The following is a 19,525-nucleotide window of genomic DNA, read 5'->3' on the forward strand; positions in this document are numbered from 1 at the left end:
GTTGTCACTGTGGTCACTGGTCACTGTGGTCACTGTTGACACTGATCACGGTTGTCACTGTTGTCACTATTGTCACTGTTGTCACTATTGTCACTGTGGTCACTGTTGTCACTGTGGTCACTGGTCACTGTGGTAACTGTTGACACTGTGATCACGGTTGTCACTGTTGTCACTGTGGTCACTATTGTCACTGTTGACACTGTGATCACGGTTGTCACTGTGGTCACTGTTGTCACTGTGGTCACTATTGTCACTGTTGACACTGTGATCACGGTTGTCACTGTGGTAACTGTTGACACTGTGATCACGGTTGTCACTGTGGTCACTATTGTCACTGTTGTCACTGTGGTCACTGTGGTAACTGTTGACACTGTGATCACGGTTGTCACTGTGGTCACTATTGTCACTGTTGTCACTGTGGTCACTGTGGTAACTGTTGACACTGTGATCACGGTTGTCACTGTTGTCACTGTCGACACTGTTGACACTGTCACTGTTGTGACAACAGGAGCATGTTCACCCAATTCGTCCTTCCTTTTTGATCACTGCAGGTAAGGACTGTGTTTCATGCAGAAAGAAAGAGACACACAGAGAAAAAAAGAGAAAACGATGAAGGAATGTCTGGAATGCCGAAAGGAAAGCTTTACTTTCTTTTTTCTTCTCTCTTCCCTTCTTTTCTTCTCTGTTAGTTATTCTCTTTTTGTCTTACAAAAAAACACAAACACACCTTTTGTCTCTATTCTCTTTGACCCTCTGCTCTCCAAACAGTGGTCGGTTTGCATTTAATACATAAATATACGCTCAAGCTGAAGGCAAGCAGCAGTTAGCATTCATGGTTGTAACCATGACATCCAGGGGTTCAACTTAGTGTCACTGTTTCCATTCTGTTACCATACTCGGTTAAAAGAAATCCAATGTTTTAAAGCTAAAAGGACACATTGCTGAGTATGTCTCAAATCTAAATGAAACGGTCACAATACGATGTAACGCGATATGCATAGTGAGCATTTTCATTAATGTGCTTTTTCCGAGACAAATTTAAGAATTAGCAGAATTTAGCTCTTTCTTTGAAGTTTTTAAACAGACTGTTCAACATGGTTTGTTCCAGCACTGATTCACATTAGCTGGACAATAAGCACTCTGTCTGTCCATTTCTGGGGCCGCTAGATTCAATCTATCATCTACTGTACTCCAGGGGAGCCGTCTGACGTCACAACCGGCATGTGTGTGACTCTGTGTGTGTGTGTGTGTGTTTCAGAGAGAGAGAGAGAGAGAGAGAGAGAGAGAGAGAGAGAGAGAGAGAGAGAGAGAGAGAGAGAGAGAGAGAGAGAGAGAGAGAGAGAGAGAGAGAGAGAGAGAGAGAGAGAGAGAGAGAGAGAGAGAGAGAGAGAGAGAGAGAGAGAGAGAGAGAGAGAGAGAGAGAGAGAGAGAGAGAGAGAGAGAGAGAGAGAGAGAGAGAGAGAGAGAGAGAGAGAGAGAGAGAGAGAGAGAGAGAGAGAGAGAGAGAGAGAGATTTTTGTATTTGCATGTATAAACAGCACGACATGGAGACAGACACGCATGCATGTTTCTGTGCATGTATTGTGTGTCGGGCTGGTGCCACCGTCAACATTTGTATCAAGCGCGTATGTTTTTGTTACCTTGCAACAATTTCTGATGGGAATGGAAGTGGCAGTGGTATGATGTCAGAAGTTGTGTGCGTGTGACTGAGAAAGTGCAGCAGCCTGTGGCTGTTGTACTTTTACTGCTGCACTGTTTTAATAATTTAGCCTCGAGGTGCTGGAATAAAGCTACATGTTTGTGTGCGTCTGAAGTGGAACTCTTCCTCTATATGGTAATTCAGTTTGTCAGGTTCAGTAAGATCATATTGTCGCATTCGTGGAACACTATTTGCTCGTAGATTTTTTAATTTAAAAATAAGATTTGTCCTCAGCCCAGAGGTTATGTTTTATTTTTGGCTAAACTTAAGTGGGAAACCTACTAACCACGAGACCAGTGGGCAAAAGGCCTGGTGGTTTGCCAGCTGTTTCTCTCAGTGTGTGTGTGTGTGTGAGTGGATGAGTGAGGAGGTTAACCCAAACAGGCAGGTGAGCACAGTGCCCGTTACACCTGGGCAGCACTTTACCTTCAGGTGGAGCTCTGGATGACAGAGATAGAGACATGAGACGGAGAAGAAGTGATTGTCTTTCCTCTCCTGTCCCTCCATATTTGATGTGCTCCCTTTTTTTCTGCCCCTTTTTCCCTGTCTTTGCTGAGAGCGACAACGTTGGAGAGACGGAGACACGGACTGGCACCCGAGAGTATTTTCCGCTTTATGAACATGGCAATGAATCAGGACTTCGGGTTAATGCGTAAAGGAATGGTGCCACCAGAACTCTGATCTTTTACATGGAAATGCTGAAACCATCTGGGACCAGTTCCATTTATTCACTTGTTTTTGTAAGAACACACTAAATAAAAATCAACTACAGTTCTAAATTAGAAACAAATGGTTGCACTAAAGCACACAAGTGTAAATACACTGTAAATACGCCTTGGACCGGTTTGTGTGCTGACTGAGTATAAAATGATAATCACGACTCAGCACTTCATGTTAATTACCTGGATTGGACCGAAGTATCTTGCATTTCTAATTCCATTACTCCAAGCTGGCGTTGAGCTTGTCCTCATGGGTTCAGATTAGTTTGAATCCAATAGAATTGGATGATGCCCACCGTTTCCTCTGTGGGATTCCCATTTACTGTACAGATACAAAAAGAAAATGTTACCAGCTCGAGTTTCTGTGCCAGCTGGCTGCAAAAAAATGCTTCGCCTGGCACCCGCTATACCAGCATAGACCTGAGAGAAAGAGAAGAGGAGAAGAATGGATCACGAAGATGGATTGAGATGTAAAGATGTGTAAAACAAAGCGAGGAAGAGGGAGGAAATTAGGAAAGTGGATACAAAGGATAGATCAAACGGGAACGCTGGGGACGAGGGAGGAAAGGAGGAGCGATAAATGGACGACACCGGAGAATCGAGCTGAAAGCAGCAGATGAAATGTAGAGAAATGGAAGGACTGATGGATGTTGATGTGACAGGAGAGAAATGGGTGGTGAAAAGGAGGGTGGATGACAGATAGAAGAGATAGATTGACTGAAAGAGAGGAGTCGGGGATGAAGAAGGAGGGACGGCGAATAGGGGAATTCTAGGAAATGTAGGATGTTAAGGATGAATGAAGGGAAGAATAAGATAAGTGAAACATATTAATTGATTGTCTTGTTAATACTAGTTGATTGGTAATGACTTTTAATCTATTTTTTACTTTTCTGGTTCAGAATGTGGATGTAAAAAGTCTCTTGGTCGGAAGTTACAGATGAGGCATGAGGAAAGATTCATGGAAAGTGAGTCAAAGATAAAAGCCCACAGACACACACACGCGCACACACACACACACACGCCTCTGCAAACAAACATTTTGTGCATTCCTCAGGAGTGACGCTTCTGAACTGCAGATCTGCATAAGTCAGCGAACTCGCTCATTAGTCAGATAGGTTTGTGTGTTTGGTCATCTTACTCAACATCTGCAAACTGTGTGTGTGTGTGTGTATGTGTGCGTGTGTGTGTGTGTGTGTGTGTGTGTGTGAATCATGATTGATCAGTTTGAACAGCGTGCATGCCAGACAGTTTGGGTAATATTTTATTCCGTTTTTTATCTATACTCTAAATAATTAAAGTGTTCTGAGGGTTTCATGAAAACCTGTATGATTGGTTGTGTTTCTCGTCCCTTCTGATTTTTTAAAATTAATACCATGTTCCCAGTTCGCACTAGTAACTTGTGTTTTTTTTAATTTATATTTTGCCACCTTTTCACCTAAAGTAAGGATGTGTTTGTACCAGAGAGAGATAGAGAGACACATATATGTTTGGAACCCATCCTTTCATTAGACGTTGGGTACAATGACTGGTTGTTCAGACTTTAGAGAGCCTGTCTCTATACATGTTGGCTGTTCTACAGTCAATAGTGGAGCCACTGAAGATGGACTTGGCAAATGTGAGTGTGAATGTGTTTGCCTGAGAGTTTATGATTCAGGAAAAGGCAGCATGCAGCCTCAGCAATGTTTTGAAAAGTAATTTTTTAAATCTTTGATACATGATACAATGTTCTTTAAAACACTGACAACCATCCCTCTCTCCCTGCCGACCTTGTCCTCCTTCTTCTGTTGCCTGCCGTCTGCACATCTTTCCATCCTCTGCTCACCAACGTATGACTCATTATTCCTCTGGTTGTGTGTCTGTGTGTGCACTTGCAGGCCCCCAGAAATGCCTTATTAATCAGGTCTATCTCTGCATTCGAGTGTGTGTGTGTGTGTGTGTTTATGTGTTGGTCGGCTTTTGTGTGTGTGTTTTCCACACATGAACGCTCATCAGAAACAGATGGTCCTTAAACCTGTGTGTTTATTTAGTCGGGATGGAGAGATAGGTGAGGAAGAGAAAGAGAGGGATGGAGAGAGAGAGGGAATAAGGTAAATACAGGGAATGATAGCGGGGGGGAGAAAGAGGCAGATGGACAGAGGGAGGAGGAGCGATGAATAGATTAGAACGAGCAACAAGGAGATTCATGGGGAGACTTTATCCGAGAATAGAGAGGAGGAGGAAGAAGGAGAAGGAGAGAATAAAGGAGGAGCTTTCTACACTCAGGATTTCCATGAAACTTTAACTTAAATGAAGTGAGAGAGGGAGCAATGGCACTCGTTTTCCTCTTTTATTCTTTTACAAAGTGGGCATTTTACAGTGGAAAGAAATAGAGAGATATTCAAAACTGAAGGGAACAGAGGGGCTAGTTCTCCCTCTCTTCCTACAAGGCTGGGATTGTGTGAGTTTTCTCTCCACTTTCTCCCTCCCTCAATGTGTGTGTGTGTGTGTGTGTGTGTGTGGACTGCTGTGGTAGCCATGTCTTTCCTTATAAGGTGTGGGTTTGGGAAGAGTTAGTAAGGAATGAACAGAATTACAGTGCAGTCACTCCCCCTTTTTTCTTTTGCTGCTTATATTTCTACTCTGCCCTTCTAAAATATATCTATCTATATATATATATATATATATATATATATATATATATATATATATATAGATAGATAGATAGCAGTCTATATGCTGGTTCAAGGAGCTTGACATCTGTAATGTGTTAATGTTACATAAGCGTGAGAGATGCAATGTGTCTTTAAACCCACTACTGTACTGTACAGACCTTGATGTTACATCTCAAAGTGACTGATTAGGGTCAGAACTCCCCTTTCTCTCTTGGCTATTCCTTTATTCATTCTCTCCCTCATGTAATCTCTTCCATCCATACTTATTCTCGTCTTCCATTGCACACGCAATCTGGAAAAAAAGAGATTTTCTGCCGTTTCTTCTGCTCACTCTTCTTCTTTTTTAAATTGTATTTCCTCCTCTTCATTATGTTCTTCATCCTCCAGCTTTATCCTCCGAGAAAGAAGAGAGAGAGCAAGAGAGAGAGAGAGTGAGTGTGTGTGTGTGTGTGTGTGTGTGTGTGTGTTAATCTGCCCGTCGTCTGAAGCCTGAGTGGGCGAAACGTACGGCCATTACGACTGCTGCCTCCAACATTATGTCTGCCTGTGGGCATTGTGTCGCTCTCTGTTCATCCAAGAAGTGTGTTTATATGTGTTTTATGTCACAGTGTGTGTTTGTGGTGGGGGGTACGGGGACGTGACTCACCCGTCGAGCGCGGAATAATCGAGGGATGAGAGGGAGGAGTAATAACAGAGAGATGGTTAATTTTGAATGACAGATGAGTATTGGCCTGAGGGCGTATGATGACGAGCGGATGCAAAAACATTGTCTCCATATTCGCTAACGGATTCCAGAATTGCGTGTTTTTTTTCTCCTTTGCTTTCCTAAATTCACGTTTTGTGTTTTTTGTTGTTGTTGCAACAATTACTTTCCTGCTTCCATAGTAACATATTGTATCCCTTATGTTGAATTACTACACCTTTTTTTTTTTTAAACCCTCTGTTGCTAAAGCAATTACATTGTGGGAAACCCATTTGAACCTAAATGCTCCTGACAACTGGAGCCCAATCTAATCTGCTTGTCTGTAAGCAGTCTCAAGCAAAACAGATGTTGAGCCACCACTGTCCTGGACGGAGCACGGGCTATTAAGGGCTGCATCGGCCTTGAAAGACGTTTGGACATTCTCATTCTTATATTTTTCCACCTGCTTCAGGTTCTTGCACCTCGTTGCTTAACAGTTCAAAGGGTGGACAAAAAGGGGAATGTGGACAGCTAGTGTGGTTTTTAATGCAATCTGTCATATGATCGATGCCTTTGGTACTTTTTGTTTCTGATAGCAGCTAAACTGAAGAAAAACAAACAAGCACACGGGACCACCAGCCCTCAGCCCCTCAGAGTCACACAATACAGACGGAGTTTGATGAAGACAGCTTGTTGTTGGAACTCGTCACATTTTCTATTTGCTTACATTTATTGATTTTTACGACCAGAGAGGCCACTCAAGAGAGTCCGTCGCTGTGCACGTCAACTCTGTTTTTTCGAATGACGTGCTGTCTTAAGTGCATGTAAACACAGGCGTGGTGTTTTCCACAGGTAGTGTTTACGCTTCATCACGACGTCTTGTGCTCATTCGGTAAAAAGACATTCGGCCAGTTGAACGTGTCATCTCACATTTGCTGACGGGCAACATGTGCACAGCCGATATGCCACAGGGTTTCATGATGTGCTGACAAAGAAAATATGAAGACTAAAATTCACACGTTTTGTTTGGTTTTGTTGAACGTCACAGGGATCAAGATCATTTCCTATCTGTCAGCTTGAAGAATTTATCCGTCCCTCCCTTCGACATCTAAAGGACAGATTTGTCTTGTTGTTTGCATGTTTGTCCCGTTTTGTCCACACATGTTGTCATTTGATTGTGAGAATAAACTGAAAACTGCAGTGTAAATATAGCGATGAGAGAGTTGACACATAATATGGGAAATGCTCATTACCTTATTTTTGTATATAACATGTCTTAATGTTGTTCGCTGTGTCTAACTCCCAGTGTGACTGAGTGCATTCACACGTCTGTCTCAGTTTTGAGTGGCGACCAACCCTCTCAGTCCTCTGTGTAGTCAGGAAGTCTGTGACAGGGTCAAAGGGGAAGAAGCAAAAGACGACTCAACAGAAATTGAGAAGAAAAACACAACTTGTACTCTGACCCTGTCTCTCTCTATCTCTCTCTCTCTCTCTCTCTCTCTCCCTCTTCTCGTCCCTTCTTCTATTTCTGCTGGACACAATTAATGTGTTGTTTTCGCCGCCTACTCCTTATGTCCTTGTCTCCCTCTCTGTTTTTGTTTCCTGCTTCCTTTTTATATCTCATTCCCTCTTTTCCTCCCTTTCTTTCCTATGGTCTGGCATTTCTCAGCTCTACATTCCTGTTGAGTGTGTGTGTGTAACTGGCACGAGCCTTTGAAGTTGGGTGTATTTGCACTGTATTTGCTTGACTTCAGCAACACACTGATTTGTTGTTTGTTTTGCGTGTGTGTGTGTGTGTGTGCACATTCATTTCTGCAACTTTTGATGCTTGATGTGAGTTTTCCTGTAGCATTAGATTGTAGAATATAATGATGATAGACGCACATGTCCATGTATTTATTGCCCTAATGGGACAGGAAATATACCGTGTGTGTGTGTGTGTGTGTGTGTGTGTTTCCCTCTCATATTTTTGGCACACACGCAGCTGTATTTTTCAATGTTTGTTTACATTCATAACTATGGCAGCAACCAATGATCCGTTTTATTAAAACCACAGATTCTTTTTTTCTAGTACTAATAGTAATTAACGGCCTAAGTAAAAGGAAAGGCATTTCATGCATGAGGGTCCAAAGTGCTTCACAGACATTTTAACTTGTAAAAAATAATAAAACATGCTTAGCTCTGTTAGCACTTTAGTCTTAGTTTGCACTGCTAGCGTTGTTAGCATCGTATGGTATGCTTAGTATTCTTTGGGATAAGTTACACAAACCAAATAATCAATATACATTTTGGATTGCTTTGAATAAATCTTCTGTTCATCTGCACACATGATCTAATACATCCATTGTGTATTCATGCATCAGTTGAGATGTTGTACAAATTGTTGTTTATTTGGGTTTGCATGTCTGAGGGAGGACTTTTAGTTGCCAGGGAGACGGTGGGATCAAACCAGAGAGAGGGAAAAGATTGTGTGTCTGTCTGTCTGTCTGTCTGTCTGTGTGTCTGTCTGTATGTGTGTATGTGTGTCTGTGTCTGTCTGTGTCTCTGTCTGTCTGTCTGTCTGTGTGTCTGTGTGTCTGTGTGTCTGTGTGTCTGTGTGTCTGTGCGTCTGTCTGTCTGTCTGTGTCTGTCTGTCTGTGTGTCTGTGTGTCTGCGTCTGTCTGTCTGTCTGTGTGTCTGTGTCTGTCTGTCTGTGTGTCTGTGTGTCTGTCTGTGTGTGTGTCTGTGCGTCTGTCTGTCTGTGTGTGTGTCTGTCTGTGTGTCTGTCTGTCTGTGTGTCTGTCTATCTGTCTGTCTGTCTGTGTGTCTGTCTGTCTGTGTGTCTGTGTGTCTGTGTCTGTAAATGTCAGCCGTCAACAAAGTGTGTGAAGAGCTATTTTATGAGTCGGCAGACAACCCCACGAGGAAACAAACACAGTAATCCAAGAAGAAGAGAAAAAAGATTTTGTGTTTTACTGCTATATTCTGTCCATCTGTCTCCATGGAAATATAAAAATGTCAGGCTGTCATGCAACATAAAGTAGAGCTACTGAATTACCTTTCATCTTGTCCTTTCCCTTTCCTGCGCTTGTGATCACTTTTCTTCTCGTCTTTTATATCTAATAACTGCTCTTGGCCTCCCGACTCATCTGTCTCTTTCTCTTTTCCTTTAATATCGTTTTCTTCCTCGTCAACAATGAGTAACGATAGCTGCAGGGGAGCGATAGCATCTCTGCCTTTTTTTAACCTCTTCACTTTCTATTTTAATCTCCTGTTCACTTCTAATCGCATTCACAGCACCATGCGACCTGTATTCTTTTTTTGATCTCCGGAAACGTTGCGTTACTCGTGTGGCGATGGCTGTTGTTCAGGTTATGTGTGACGCATATTTACAATAGCCTGAGGACATCACAGTGACACACACACACACACACACACACACAGTGTAAACTCCTCTTCAGACTCATGTCACGTTGTCCTCAACCATAATGGTTGTGTTACTACCCTGCCAACACACTTTTATCACACACTCACACACTCCAGATACTCGTACCGTCAGCCATTCACTCAAAACAAAACAATGCAAATGTCAGCCGTGATCTATTTCATGTATTGATCTAATTACAAATCCATTGTTTTTTTTAGATTAACACATTGATCCATGGATCACTGCAGTCAGGTGATGTGTATTTGTATAACTCAATATGATAACGTGCTTTTTTAGGCTTCACAGGTTCATATCAGTAACGGTCGGGGTGCACCGACCGTTTCTTTACCAATTACAACACCTCAACTCAGGCTTCAGGTTCATTTTAACATCGACTTGTAAATGTTATTGTTGACCTCCAAGGCTTTAAATGATCCACTTATTAGCCTGTGAGATCAGCTGATGTGTTAGTTCTTGCCTGACTAGTGACGACGGGCTATCGGGTCCCCAAACATTTGGAGCGCTTAGATTAGATTAATTTGCTGACATTAGGTTTGTTAAACTCATCCCTGCTTTTAAATATCTTCCTAAAACATGCTTCTCAAAAAATAACTTTGACCTCTTTGTGAATTTTATTTTATTTTGATTAATTTATCCATATTGTATTTTATTACTATTGTTTTGTCAATTCAAAGTTCTATATACATAACGCATATTATTATTATGATATATTATTGTAATTTATCCAATGTTAGTGCTCACACTTTCCTAGATTTTATATTTGTATAACTTACTGCGTAAGTTTTTTGTAAGTTAACATGAGGTCAGAGTTTAATTTAGACTCGATCTCCAAGAAGACCAGAAGGCCGTGGGTGGTTGTGGCGGTGCCTCGTCTATCGTGCAATAGTTTTGACATTTTTGAAAGAAAAAAACAACAGTTCCTGGTACAAACAAACGGTGAAGTGGATAGTACTGAATAACAACCATGTCAGACCTCTGCAGATGTTTTATGGTCCTGTTGTGCAATGGAACAATTAAACCTTCCACCTCCATTGCACTCCTCAGCAGCCTCACCACGACATCCACACTCTGGCGTTAACTTGCATGTAGAAGTCTAAGTTGGACTTCTTTCTCTTCCTCCAGCATTTCCAGTGCTCCATCCAGGCTCTACAAGATGAGCTCAGAATCCAGCGAGACCTCAACCAGCTCTGCCAGTCCGATTACACCGAGTCCTTTCACCTCGGCAACCAGTCCATCTCCCCTCAGGAAATGACGGAGGACAACTTCCTGCGTCTCCACAGCGAGTATGAGCGCCAGGTGAAAGAGCTCTTCCTCCTGAGGAAGACTGTGGAAGAAATGGAGCTGAGGATAGATACACAGAAACACACCCTAACTGCCAGGTAAAGTGTGAAAATGATATTGTTATATCATTATTTGCCGCCAACATGTGAAGTGTTGCTTTAAATCTGTTCTATTTTCCAACAGGGATGAATCCATAAAGAAGCTACTGGAAATGTTGCAGAGCAAAGGCCTGTCGTCACGGGCAACCGAGGAGGACCATGAACGAACGAGGCGACTGGCCGACGCTGAGATGACCATCCACCAACTGGAGGGCCTGATGGAGCAAAGAGACAAGGAGATGCTACAACTCAGAGAGGTGTGTGTGTGCGTGTGTGTGCGTGTGTGTGTGTGTGTGTGTGTGTGTGTGTGTATGTGTGTATGTGTGTATGTGTGACTGGCCGAGGAAAAACAAATTGCATTCAAGCGTGTGTGTGTCTGTGTGCGTGTGTGTGTGTGCGTGCTTGTGTGTGTGTGTGTGTGTGTGTGTGTGTATGTGTGTATGTGTGACTGGCCGAGGAAAAACAAAGTGCATTCAAGCATTCCCATGTGTGTGTGTGTGTGTGTGTGTGTGTGTGTGTGTGTGTGTGTGTGTGTGGTGTGTGAGTTTTTGTGTACAGCCAGATGTGAGTGTGTGCAAATCCAACCATGTCACGTCCAGGCAAAGCCCTTGGCTTCTTCTTGTCTTGGCTCAAAGTTAAGTTATAATACAATACAGACACATCAACACACACACACATGTACACACACACACACACGCACGCACAAACGCACGCACACACACACACACACACACACACACACACACACACACACACACACACACACACACACACACACACACACACACACACACAAATACACAGTAATGCACACTTGCAAAATTTTCTACTTTGTCTCATCTCTCTTATCTGTTTTTACTCTGTTCATCAGTGCGTATGTTGTTTTATACAACAGCCCCCTCTAGTGGAGAAATGTTCTTAATGAACAACAATGATCAAAGATGGACATTCACTTTTCACCTTTCAATACCTTTCATACACCTTTTCTGGACACACATTTAACAAATGTTTTTCAGCAATTTATTTTAACGGTAAGTCGTTTTAAAATTCAATACAGTGCTATTTTATTTTATTGTATTGTATATATTGTAAACATGCTTGCTGCTGCAACATTTCTCCCTGGGGATGAATAAAGTATATCTAATCTAATCTAATCTAAATTAAGTGGAATAAAAATCTAATCTAATCTAAATTAAGTGGAATAAAACAATGTTAAAAAGGCATTGTATTAAGGACAGGGGAATAGTCAAAAATTAAACATTTATTAAATAATCAATAGATATGAATAAATATGTGTGATAAATATATTTGGCTTCTAACAAAAAAGAACTGATCTCAGACCAGCCTTTTATAACCGGCTCCAAATGCACGCACGCACGCACGGCAACTGATGCAGAATTAAATGTATCATAAGCAGCAAGTGGCTGAGAAAGAGCGTTAGGACACAAGATGATGTTCTTTCTAAAATGGGTATAAAACATAATTAGGAGAGACAGTCTCTTCAAATTATTACAACTCTTGAACACATTTTCTGGTCGTTGCTTCACATTGCATCAGTGGGCTGGACAGAGTTTCGTTCTTTTTCCCAACAGACATTGTTAATGGCAAAGCAGGAAAACCGGAATAAGATTATGCAATATCTGGAGGATAGTTTCAGTATCAGTTAAAGTGAAAATTACTCAAGTAAATAATGAAGTGTTTATTGTGCATTGTTTATTTAACTAATTAATAGAATAGTCCTTGCAACTTCCTGCAGCTATTTTTGAAATGTTAAAAAAATGTCCCCAGCAAAAAAGTGTGACTTCTCTACGGGAGCAAAGAAAGACTATAAATGCTACAAATTAAATTACTATTAAGTCGTGGTTTAATTTCACAATGGCACAAACATTTGCATAAAAGATTATTTTCTTCTGTACTTTTGCTCTTATTTGACCTAAAACACTTCCGAGAAATATCTGTGTGTGTGTGTGTGTGTGTGTGTGCGTGTGTGCGTTTTTGTGTGTTCATCACATTCATGCAGCGCCTGAAGCCACAGCACCATACTATCCCTTTCACATATGTGTGTGTTTGTGCTTCCTGGCTCATGCATTAACTCTTTGTCAGCCTCCTAAGAGTGTTTCCTCCAAAGAGAAGCAGTGATGCATACGCAGCTACGTCTTCCCCTTCTACTTCCCCCCCTCTCTCCTACCCTTTCACCCTGTGCTTTCTTTCTCTTTTCGTGCCTTTATTTCTACCCCTACACTCCCTCTCTTTCTCTCCCCATTTGCTCTCACGTCATTTTACGACTGAATCTTAACATCACTCAGACGGATAGAGTGTTGTTGCTCAAATTAGGACTTTGGAGAATCTTTCGACAGTTCGAGGAATTATAGAAATAGAAATGTAGTGGAAATCTACCAATTTATCGGTCAGGTTACCGTATGCTTCTTCAGAAGACTGGAACTTACTCCCTGTAGTTGTTTGGTTTCATGACAAATTTTTTAGAATTTAAGAGTTTAGTTTGAATTTGAACCTGAAGGCTTCAAAGCTTTGTGAGGCTGTCAGATTTATTCAGTCGTTCTCCTTTGAGGCTGAAACGGTGCGAGCTTAGTTAGTGGCGTTCCTCCCAGTTGGAAGGATGTGGGACGGACGGATCGACCCGAGGAGGCTGAAAGCCAGCGCCTCTGCGAGAGGGAGACACCTCATTCCCGCCTCCCCCTCCATCCCCATCTCTCCCTCTTTTCCAGTTTCTCCCTCCATCCCCATTCCACCTTTCCACGTGTCTCCCTCCTTTCAACCCTCCCCTCCTTTCTCCCCTTCACGCCTTCACCAACTGTGTTTCTCTCCCTCCTTCCCGGCACCTTCTCTTCGTCCCCATCGCCACTCCATCCATCCCGTCGTCGTCCTCCCCTCCTCCTGTCCTCCCCACTACCCCTCTTTCGTCGTCGCCTCCTCTATCCATCCTTCCGTCCGTCCTTCCATCCATCCCTCACGATCCTTCCCTGCTCCCGCTCCACGGCCTACACCGGCCGTTCAGCCCTCCCGCCATCCCTCTCCGTCAGTCGCTGCCGCCTTCTGTCCCGGCCCACGACCTTGTCCCCCCTCCCTCCGCCCCTCTTTGTCTCCCTGCCTGTCGACCGCTGACCACCGGGGTGTCTGTGTCCCTCAGGAGCTGCACAGGAGATACGAAGCAGCTCCAGAATCAACAAAGACCAAGGCCTTGCAGACGGTCATCGAAATGAAGGTAAACAATGCAGATTTGTTTTAAAACTACCAAATATTCATTTTAGGTATCAGCCTCATGTATATAGTATCTGTCAGGCTATATTATTTTTTATTAATAATCAGTTTAACACACTGTTGTTTTTTCAAACATCCTCTGGTGGAGGCACAGACTTTCAACCCTCAAACTGTGTCCAATATAAGAGATCAGAAATCTGACAAATTACACCACAATTTGTCAGTGGTTGTTCATTGGTAGCTATTTCATATTGATTATGTTTACACTGCATCTCCATACCAGCTAAATATTGCAAATACTAAAGATTAAGAAATATGTTAGTAACTCAGTATTAGCCTTGCCTGCCTTGAAAAATATGTTCTTTTCCTCAGTTCCTCAATCAAAACTTTCATAATGACGTCCTTTGCTTGACTTTCCAGCTCTACTCATCTGTCAGACATAGCAGAAGGAATATATGTCATTACCTCATGATATTTATGGCCCGGGCACAGTAAATCCCACCGGTTTCTTTGCCTTTAACGTGAGCGTGTTGATGTCCTCAGGATGCGAAGATCAGCTCGATGGAGCGCGGCATGAGAGAGCTGGAGGAGGAGGTGAACATGCTGAAGTCCAACGGGGCTCTGAGCAGCGAGGAGAGGGAGGAGGAGATCAAACAGATGGAGGTCTACAGATCCCACTCCAAGTTCATGAAGAATAAGGTGACAGATTCACACGCAAACGCACACGCACACGCACACACACACACACACACACACACACACACACACACACACACACACACACACACACACACACACACTTCTTGTCTCCCCATTTTTTCCCCTTTCATGTTGGGAAAGATTGCAGGTTTTCGGCTTGCTGGGAAATAACTTGAGTTCTTTACACTTGACGGATACAAATGTAGTGTCAGGAACAGGAAGTGTTACCGCGGGAGCCACGCTCATTAAAACAAACCAGTGCTGCTGTCATGTGGGGAGACGAGACAGTTTGGGAATTCAGTCCATGTTTTTCTCTGTTTCCTTCTCTTGCTTGTTTAAGATGAAATGTGTTTGTTTTTGTCTCAGGTGTTTTTCGTGGAAGGAAGTAATTCGCAGCTCGTTTTTATTACATCACCCTTTTCTTTCTTAGATTTCATCATTGTTAGCATATAATGTTAGATATGTATAGTAATACACCAAATGGCACCACATTTTTTTGTTTTATATGCATGTTTGCAGTCCTAAAATGCATATAAGACCATTGGTCAACTACCCCATAGCATGTGTTAGTAAAAAGAAACTATGAACTAAGATAACTACTCTCTTGCTCAATATTCAATGGACATACCACAATATTGAAACAATATATGACTTGTTTATTAGGGCATCAGGAAGCCGTAGAAATGTGTATTCTGATTAAAACTACAGCATCAACATCCTAGATTTTCAGTTTGGGTTTACGTTATTGCCATTGTCAATTAAGTTATGTATTAGAAAATAATGGTACGGGAAATTCTTTTGTCTTTTTTTCTATATCCTTACTTTACGGTTCAATTATTGTTTATGTGAGAAAACCTGTGACGTGACTCTTGGGCTCCGGAAACCGAGAACAATCAAGAAATTCAGGGCCGACGATAAAAAACACAATTTATTCCTGAAGACCATTTTTACAGGTGCACATCATTGAACAGCTTGTAACAGTGTCATAGCTTTTCACATGTCAGTTAATGTCCCCGACATTAAAGCTGCTCCACTTACCGACTCACAGGATGTACAGCAGTTGTTGCTCATGCGTTGTTTCCGCATGAGAGGTTTTGGATATGCCTAGTGGTCATGGTGACGCCCTCCTCTCCTGTCAGGTTGAGCAGCTGAAGGAGGAGCTAACTCACAGCCAATCAGAGAAGGAGGAGCTAAGGCAACGGGCCAATGAGCTCCAGCGGGAGGCGTCCGCAGTAAGAGACACGCCTCTGTGTCTGTTTGCTCTTTCTGTCTCTTCTTCTAAACCTCCCTCCCGCTTCCTGTCTCCCAGGTTGACTGGTCAATGGCTGCTGTAGACTCTCAGTAGAATCCCAGTAGTGTGACTGTGTGTTCAGACAGCAATAAGCAACTATAACTCAAAACAACAATCATTTTATGCGTGCTGTTTTGATCATATGAACAGGTTAGGAGGTCTTCACTTCCCATTCTGGCTATGCCCAACAGCTGTTGACAGTAATAGTTGTTTCAAGCAGTCTGAACGACACGATAACAGGGTAATAATCCAGCAGGGCCGTGCCACAATATGCATAACTAACCCGCTTCTCTTTCTTCTCGCATGAGGTTTCTCTCAAATAGTGACTTGAGTTAGTTTGCTGTGGTGTTAATAGGACTAATTTTCCTGTGTGGCTAGGGTCCATTCCTTTTTCCTGTCATGTTAAATTCACGCCCAATCGCTTCATTGATATTGAAGGAACTTTAGATATAAAAAATGTTTCATGTTTTTTGTTCTTTTTATCATTTTGGGATAACTGAAAGAAGAATTGACCCTGACCAGCTTGTACAGTACAGATAAGTCTGTCTAGCCGTTGTTTAGATTCCAGGTATGGAATTAGAAAATAGCCTTAATGTGTAGATTATACTTTTCCTGAGCATAAACTGACACTGTAGCCACTGACCATACACTTTATTCACATTTTATTCAATTTAAAGGGGATGAGAAGAGGTTTTATAGCTCCTCTCTTTGATGATCTATCAATGTGTACCCTCGAGCAAGGCAGAGTTGGCTCAGTGGCACTACACAATGACTAACACTAGAATGCATTGGTTGTTCACAGGTAAAACTACTCAAATGTCAATTAGAGCATTCATCAGTTAGTTAGTCATGGGTAACAGCTAAAAGCTTAACATGCGCATGAGAATAAAATGAATTAAAACCTGTGGTGGGTTTCAATACATTTTTAATATAAGTAAGCATGTACTCCTCTCCAGTACACACTCTTACTGGGTGTCATGTCATGTGTGTGCTACTCAGATTGAACAAGCAAAGCAGGATCTGGGTCGTAAGGACAGCGAGCTTTTGGGTTTCAGGACCAAACTGGAAACTCTTAACAACCAGTTTTCTGACAGTAAACAACACGTGGACGTCCTCAAGGAGTCACTCTCTGCCAAGGAACAGAGAGCCGCGATACTGCAGACGGAGGTACAGCTCCTCTTTTACTAACACTTGTTGCTGTATGTAAAGGTGCAACTCCTTGTTATCACAGGGACTTTGATTTTTGGTTTGTTAATTTACTTTTAATTATGTGTGCACAGGTGGATGCGCTGCGTCTCCGTCTCGAGGAAAAGGAGTCTCTCCTCGCTAAAAAGGGTCAGCAGATATCAGGGCTGACAGAGGAGAAAAGCACTCAGCATGGAGAGATCATCGACCTCAAAGACATGCTGGACGTCAAGGAACGCAAAGTTAGCGTGCTGCAGAAGAAGGTAAGAACACACAGAGCACTTGGTTTCCAAATCAAAGTATTTAGTGGCACATAATGGATGTTAAAACCTTTATGGTTATGTTAAAAAGTTCTGATTAAACTACTGTGATGTCATAAAAATTTGATTTCCTTTTTTGCAACATTTTAGCGTCCATAGGTGGCACTATCTTTGTTGTCATGGCGGCTATCGCTGCTCACGCTACACACCAGAACTCCTTCTTTATTTTGAACAAACCTGTGACACTTAAATCGTGAACCTCATTACTTTCTTTTCAGCAGATTTAATTTCTCTGTGACTGTGACAACTTCAACGAGACAGGCTATAGAATATCTAAGACTAAATATAAATAGCTATCAACATAAAGAGGCGATTTTTATTTCAATGAATATGTCGTGGGTTAATATTTAGTTGTTGCCTAAAATGAAAGAGAATTGCATGCATCTCCATGTACATGGAGATGCATGCAATTCTCTTTCATTGAAATCTGCACGTACAAGACGATGGTGTTGTCATGTAATATGTCAACCACTAGATGGGTCTGTAGGACAGCTTGTAAGTAAGAAGCTGACTCAGACAGACAGATGAGCAGGCAGACAGAGGGACACACAGACCGGCAGCTATACTGGCAGCAACAGTTACTAATGCCTTTTGGGATATTCTTGGCCAGTTGTCAATGTGTGTGTGTGTGTGTGTGTCTGTCTCTATGGTAATGCTGTCAGTTAGATGGATGTGCAGGACTGACCCTGTCTTAGCTGTTTTACACACACACACACCTACTCACACTCACACACATACACTAGTTTGGGATGGATGGGGGAATGTTCAGACAATTGTTCAGACGATAACATCCAACAAATTAAGTGTAAAAATGACAGAAAGCCCAGTATACAGTTACATTATCCCATTACAAGTCATTTTGCCATAAACCCCCCATCCTTGAGCAGATAATTGTTGGAGCCAATCAAGCAGACAGACATAAAGCCGGAGGGGGAGGAGAGAGGCAGAGTGTGTATGAATTCAGATGCATACTAATGAGTTCCTCCTGTTTAATAAATGATGACCTCTGCCGTCTTCAAATAGAATACAGTCCAGTGTCTGAGAGGGAGACAGAGATGCTGTGGACTCCTCCTTTATCTAATCTGCACTCGTGATTTCATAATTTCTTCTCTTTTTGCATGTGGAAAAACAAAAAATACCTTTCTTTCTTCTTTTACACCTCGTCCCCCTCCTCCTTCTTCGTTTTTCCCCTCTCATGCTTTTTACCTGTCGTTATATGTTACTCATGGAGGAAAGTACTACGAGTGCATGGAATTAATTCTTCTGATCTCCCATCATCCTCTGCTCTTTGTTTTTCAATGTCGTTTTGGGGTTTTACGCGGGGAACACAGGTTATTGTTTGGTTATTCCAGTACATTATCACACGCACTTTTGGAACTAAAATAGCTCAAGACAGGCAATGAGTGTGTGTTGGGGTTTGTAAATACTGTATGTGTGTGTGTGTGTGCACCAAGTATCCAGCAGTTGTCAGTTTCAGGAAGTGCAGACGTGATCAAAGAGTCTCTCTGCCTCTCAATATAGTGTAGTGTGTGTGTGTGTGTGTGTGTGTGTGTGTCAGTCAAGCTGTCAAGTGAACAGTTGATTAATGAGGTGCTGGAAGTGTTTTACTGTATGAACACACAAACACACAAACACACACACACACACACACCATCTCTGTGGCACTGTAAATGTGTGCGTTTCACCTGCAGCAGAGTCAGAGGTTGCATACCAATCTGACTTTCTTTTTTGTGATGGGTTTTCAATTGGTCGATTTCCTTTCTCTCTGGCGATGCAAAAGAAGGACAAGGAAAGCGAGGGAGAGGGGAATTTTGTAATTTTACCATCCAAGTCTCTCTCAACACAGCTCTCCATGCGTCACTTTTCTCCTCAATTTGTTATTTCGGAGTTGCTCAACCTTTTGTTCCATCCATTTTTTAATGAATACCGCAAAGTTGACATAGCTCCTTATCTTAGTCTGCGATCTCACACACACACATACAGTACATGCACACACACACACACACACGCACACACTCATTGTGGGCTGAGGGAAAGAGGGAGTCCTTCAGTTATTTCTGCTGATTTTGTGTTAACAGAAAATGAATCTGCTACCACATGACTGTGAGAGGAAACAGGAGAAAGAGGTGGCCTTGTATTCAAGACAGTGTTGTAGGCAGAGACTCGTGTGTGTGTGTTTGTGACTCGAGGATTCATCCGCTTTGAAATGAGTGTGAGAGGGAATGTGGGAGGTGTGTGTTGGTTTATTGACTCT

At 42.3% G+C, this 19,525-nt stretch overlaps 1 protein-coding gene across 1 annotated transcript in view; it reads left to right on the forward strand.

Moving 5' to 3' along the window:
- LOC117726370 (ELKS/Rab6-interacting/CAST family member 1-like) overlaps positions 1-19,525 on the forward strand; it is a 157,376-nt gene that overhangs the window by 12,761 nt on the left and 125,090 nt on the right. Inside the window, exons 5-11 of the mRNA XM_034526610.1 lie at positions 10,301-10,557; positions 10,643-10,814; positions 13,706-13,780; positions 14,320-14,475; positions 15,615-15,707; positions 16,766-16,933; positions 17,047-17,214. Coding sequence (XP_034382501.1) covers positions 10,301-10,557; positions 10,643-10,814; positions 13,706-13,780; positions 14,320-14,475; positions 15,615-15,707; positions 16,766-16,933; positions 17,047-17,214 — 1,089 coding nt within the window. The remainder of the gene's footprint in view (positions 1-10,300; positions 10,558-10,642; positions 10,815-13,705; positions 13,781-14,319; positions 14,476-15,614; positions 15,708-16,765; positions 16,934-17,046; positions 17,215-19,525) is intronic.

This window comes from Cyclopterus lumpus, chromosome 23, assembly GCF_009769545.1.
Source record: "Cyclopterus lumpus isolate fCycLum1 chromosome 23, fCycLum1.pri, whole genome shotgun sequence".
In the NCBI taxonomy this organism is placed as follows: Eukaryota; Metazoa; Chordata; class Actinopteri; order Perciformes; family Cyclopteridae; genus Cyclopterus; species Cyclopterus lumpus.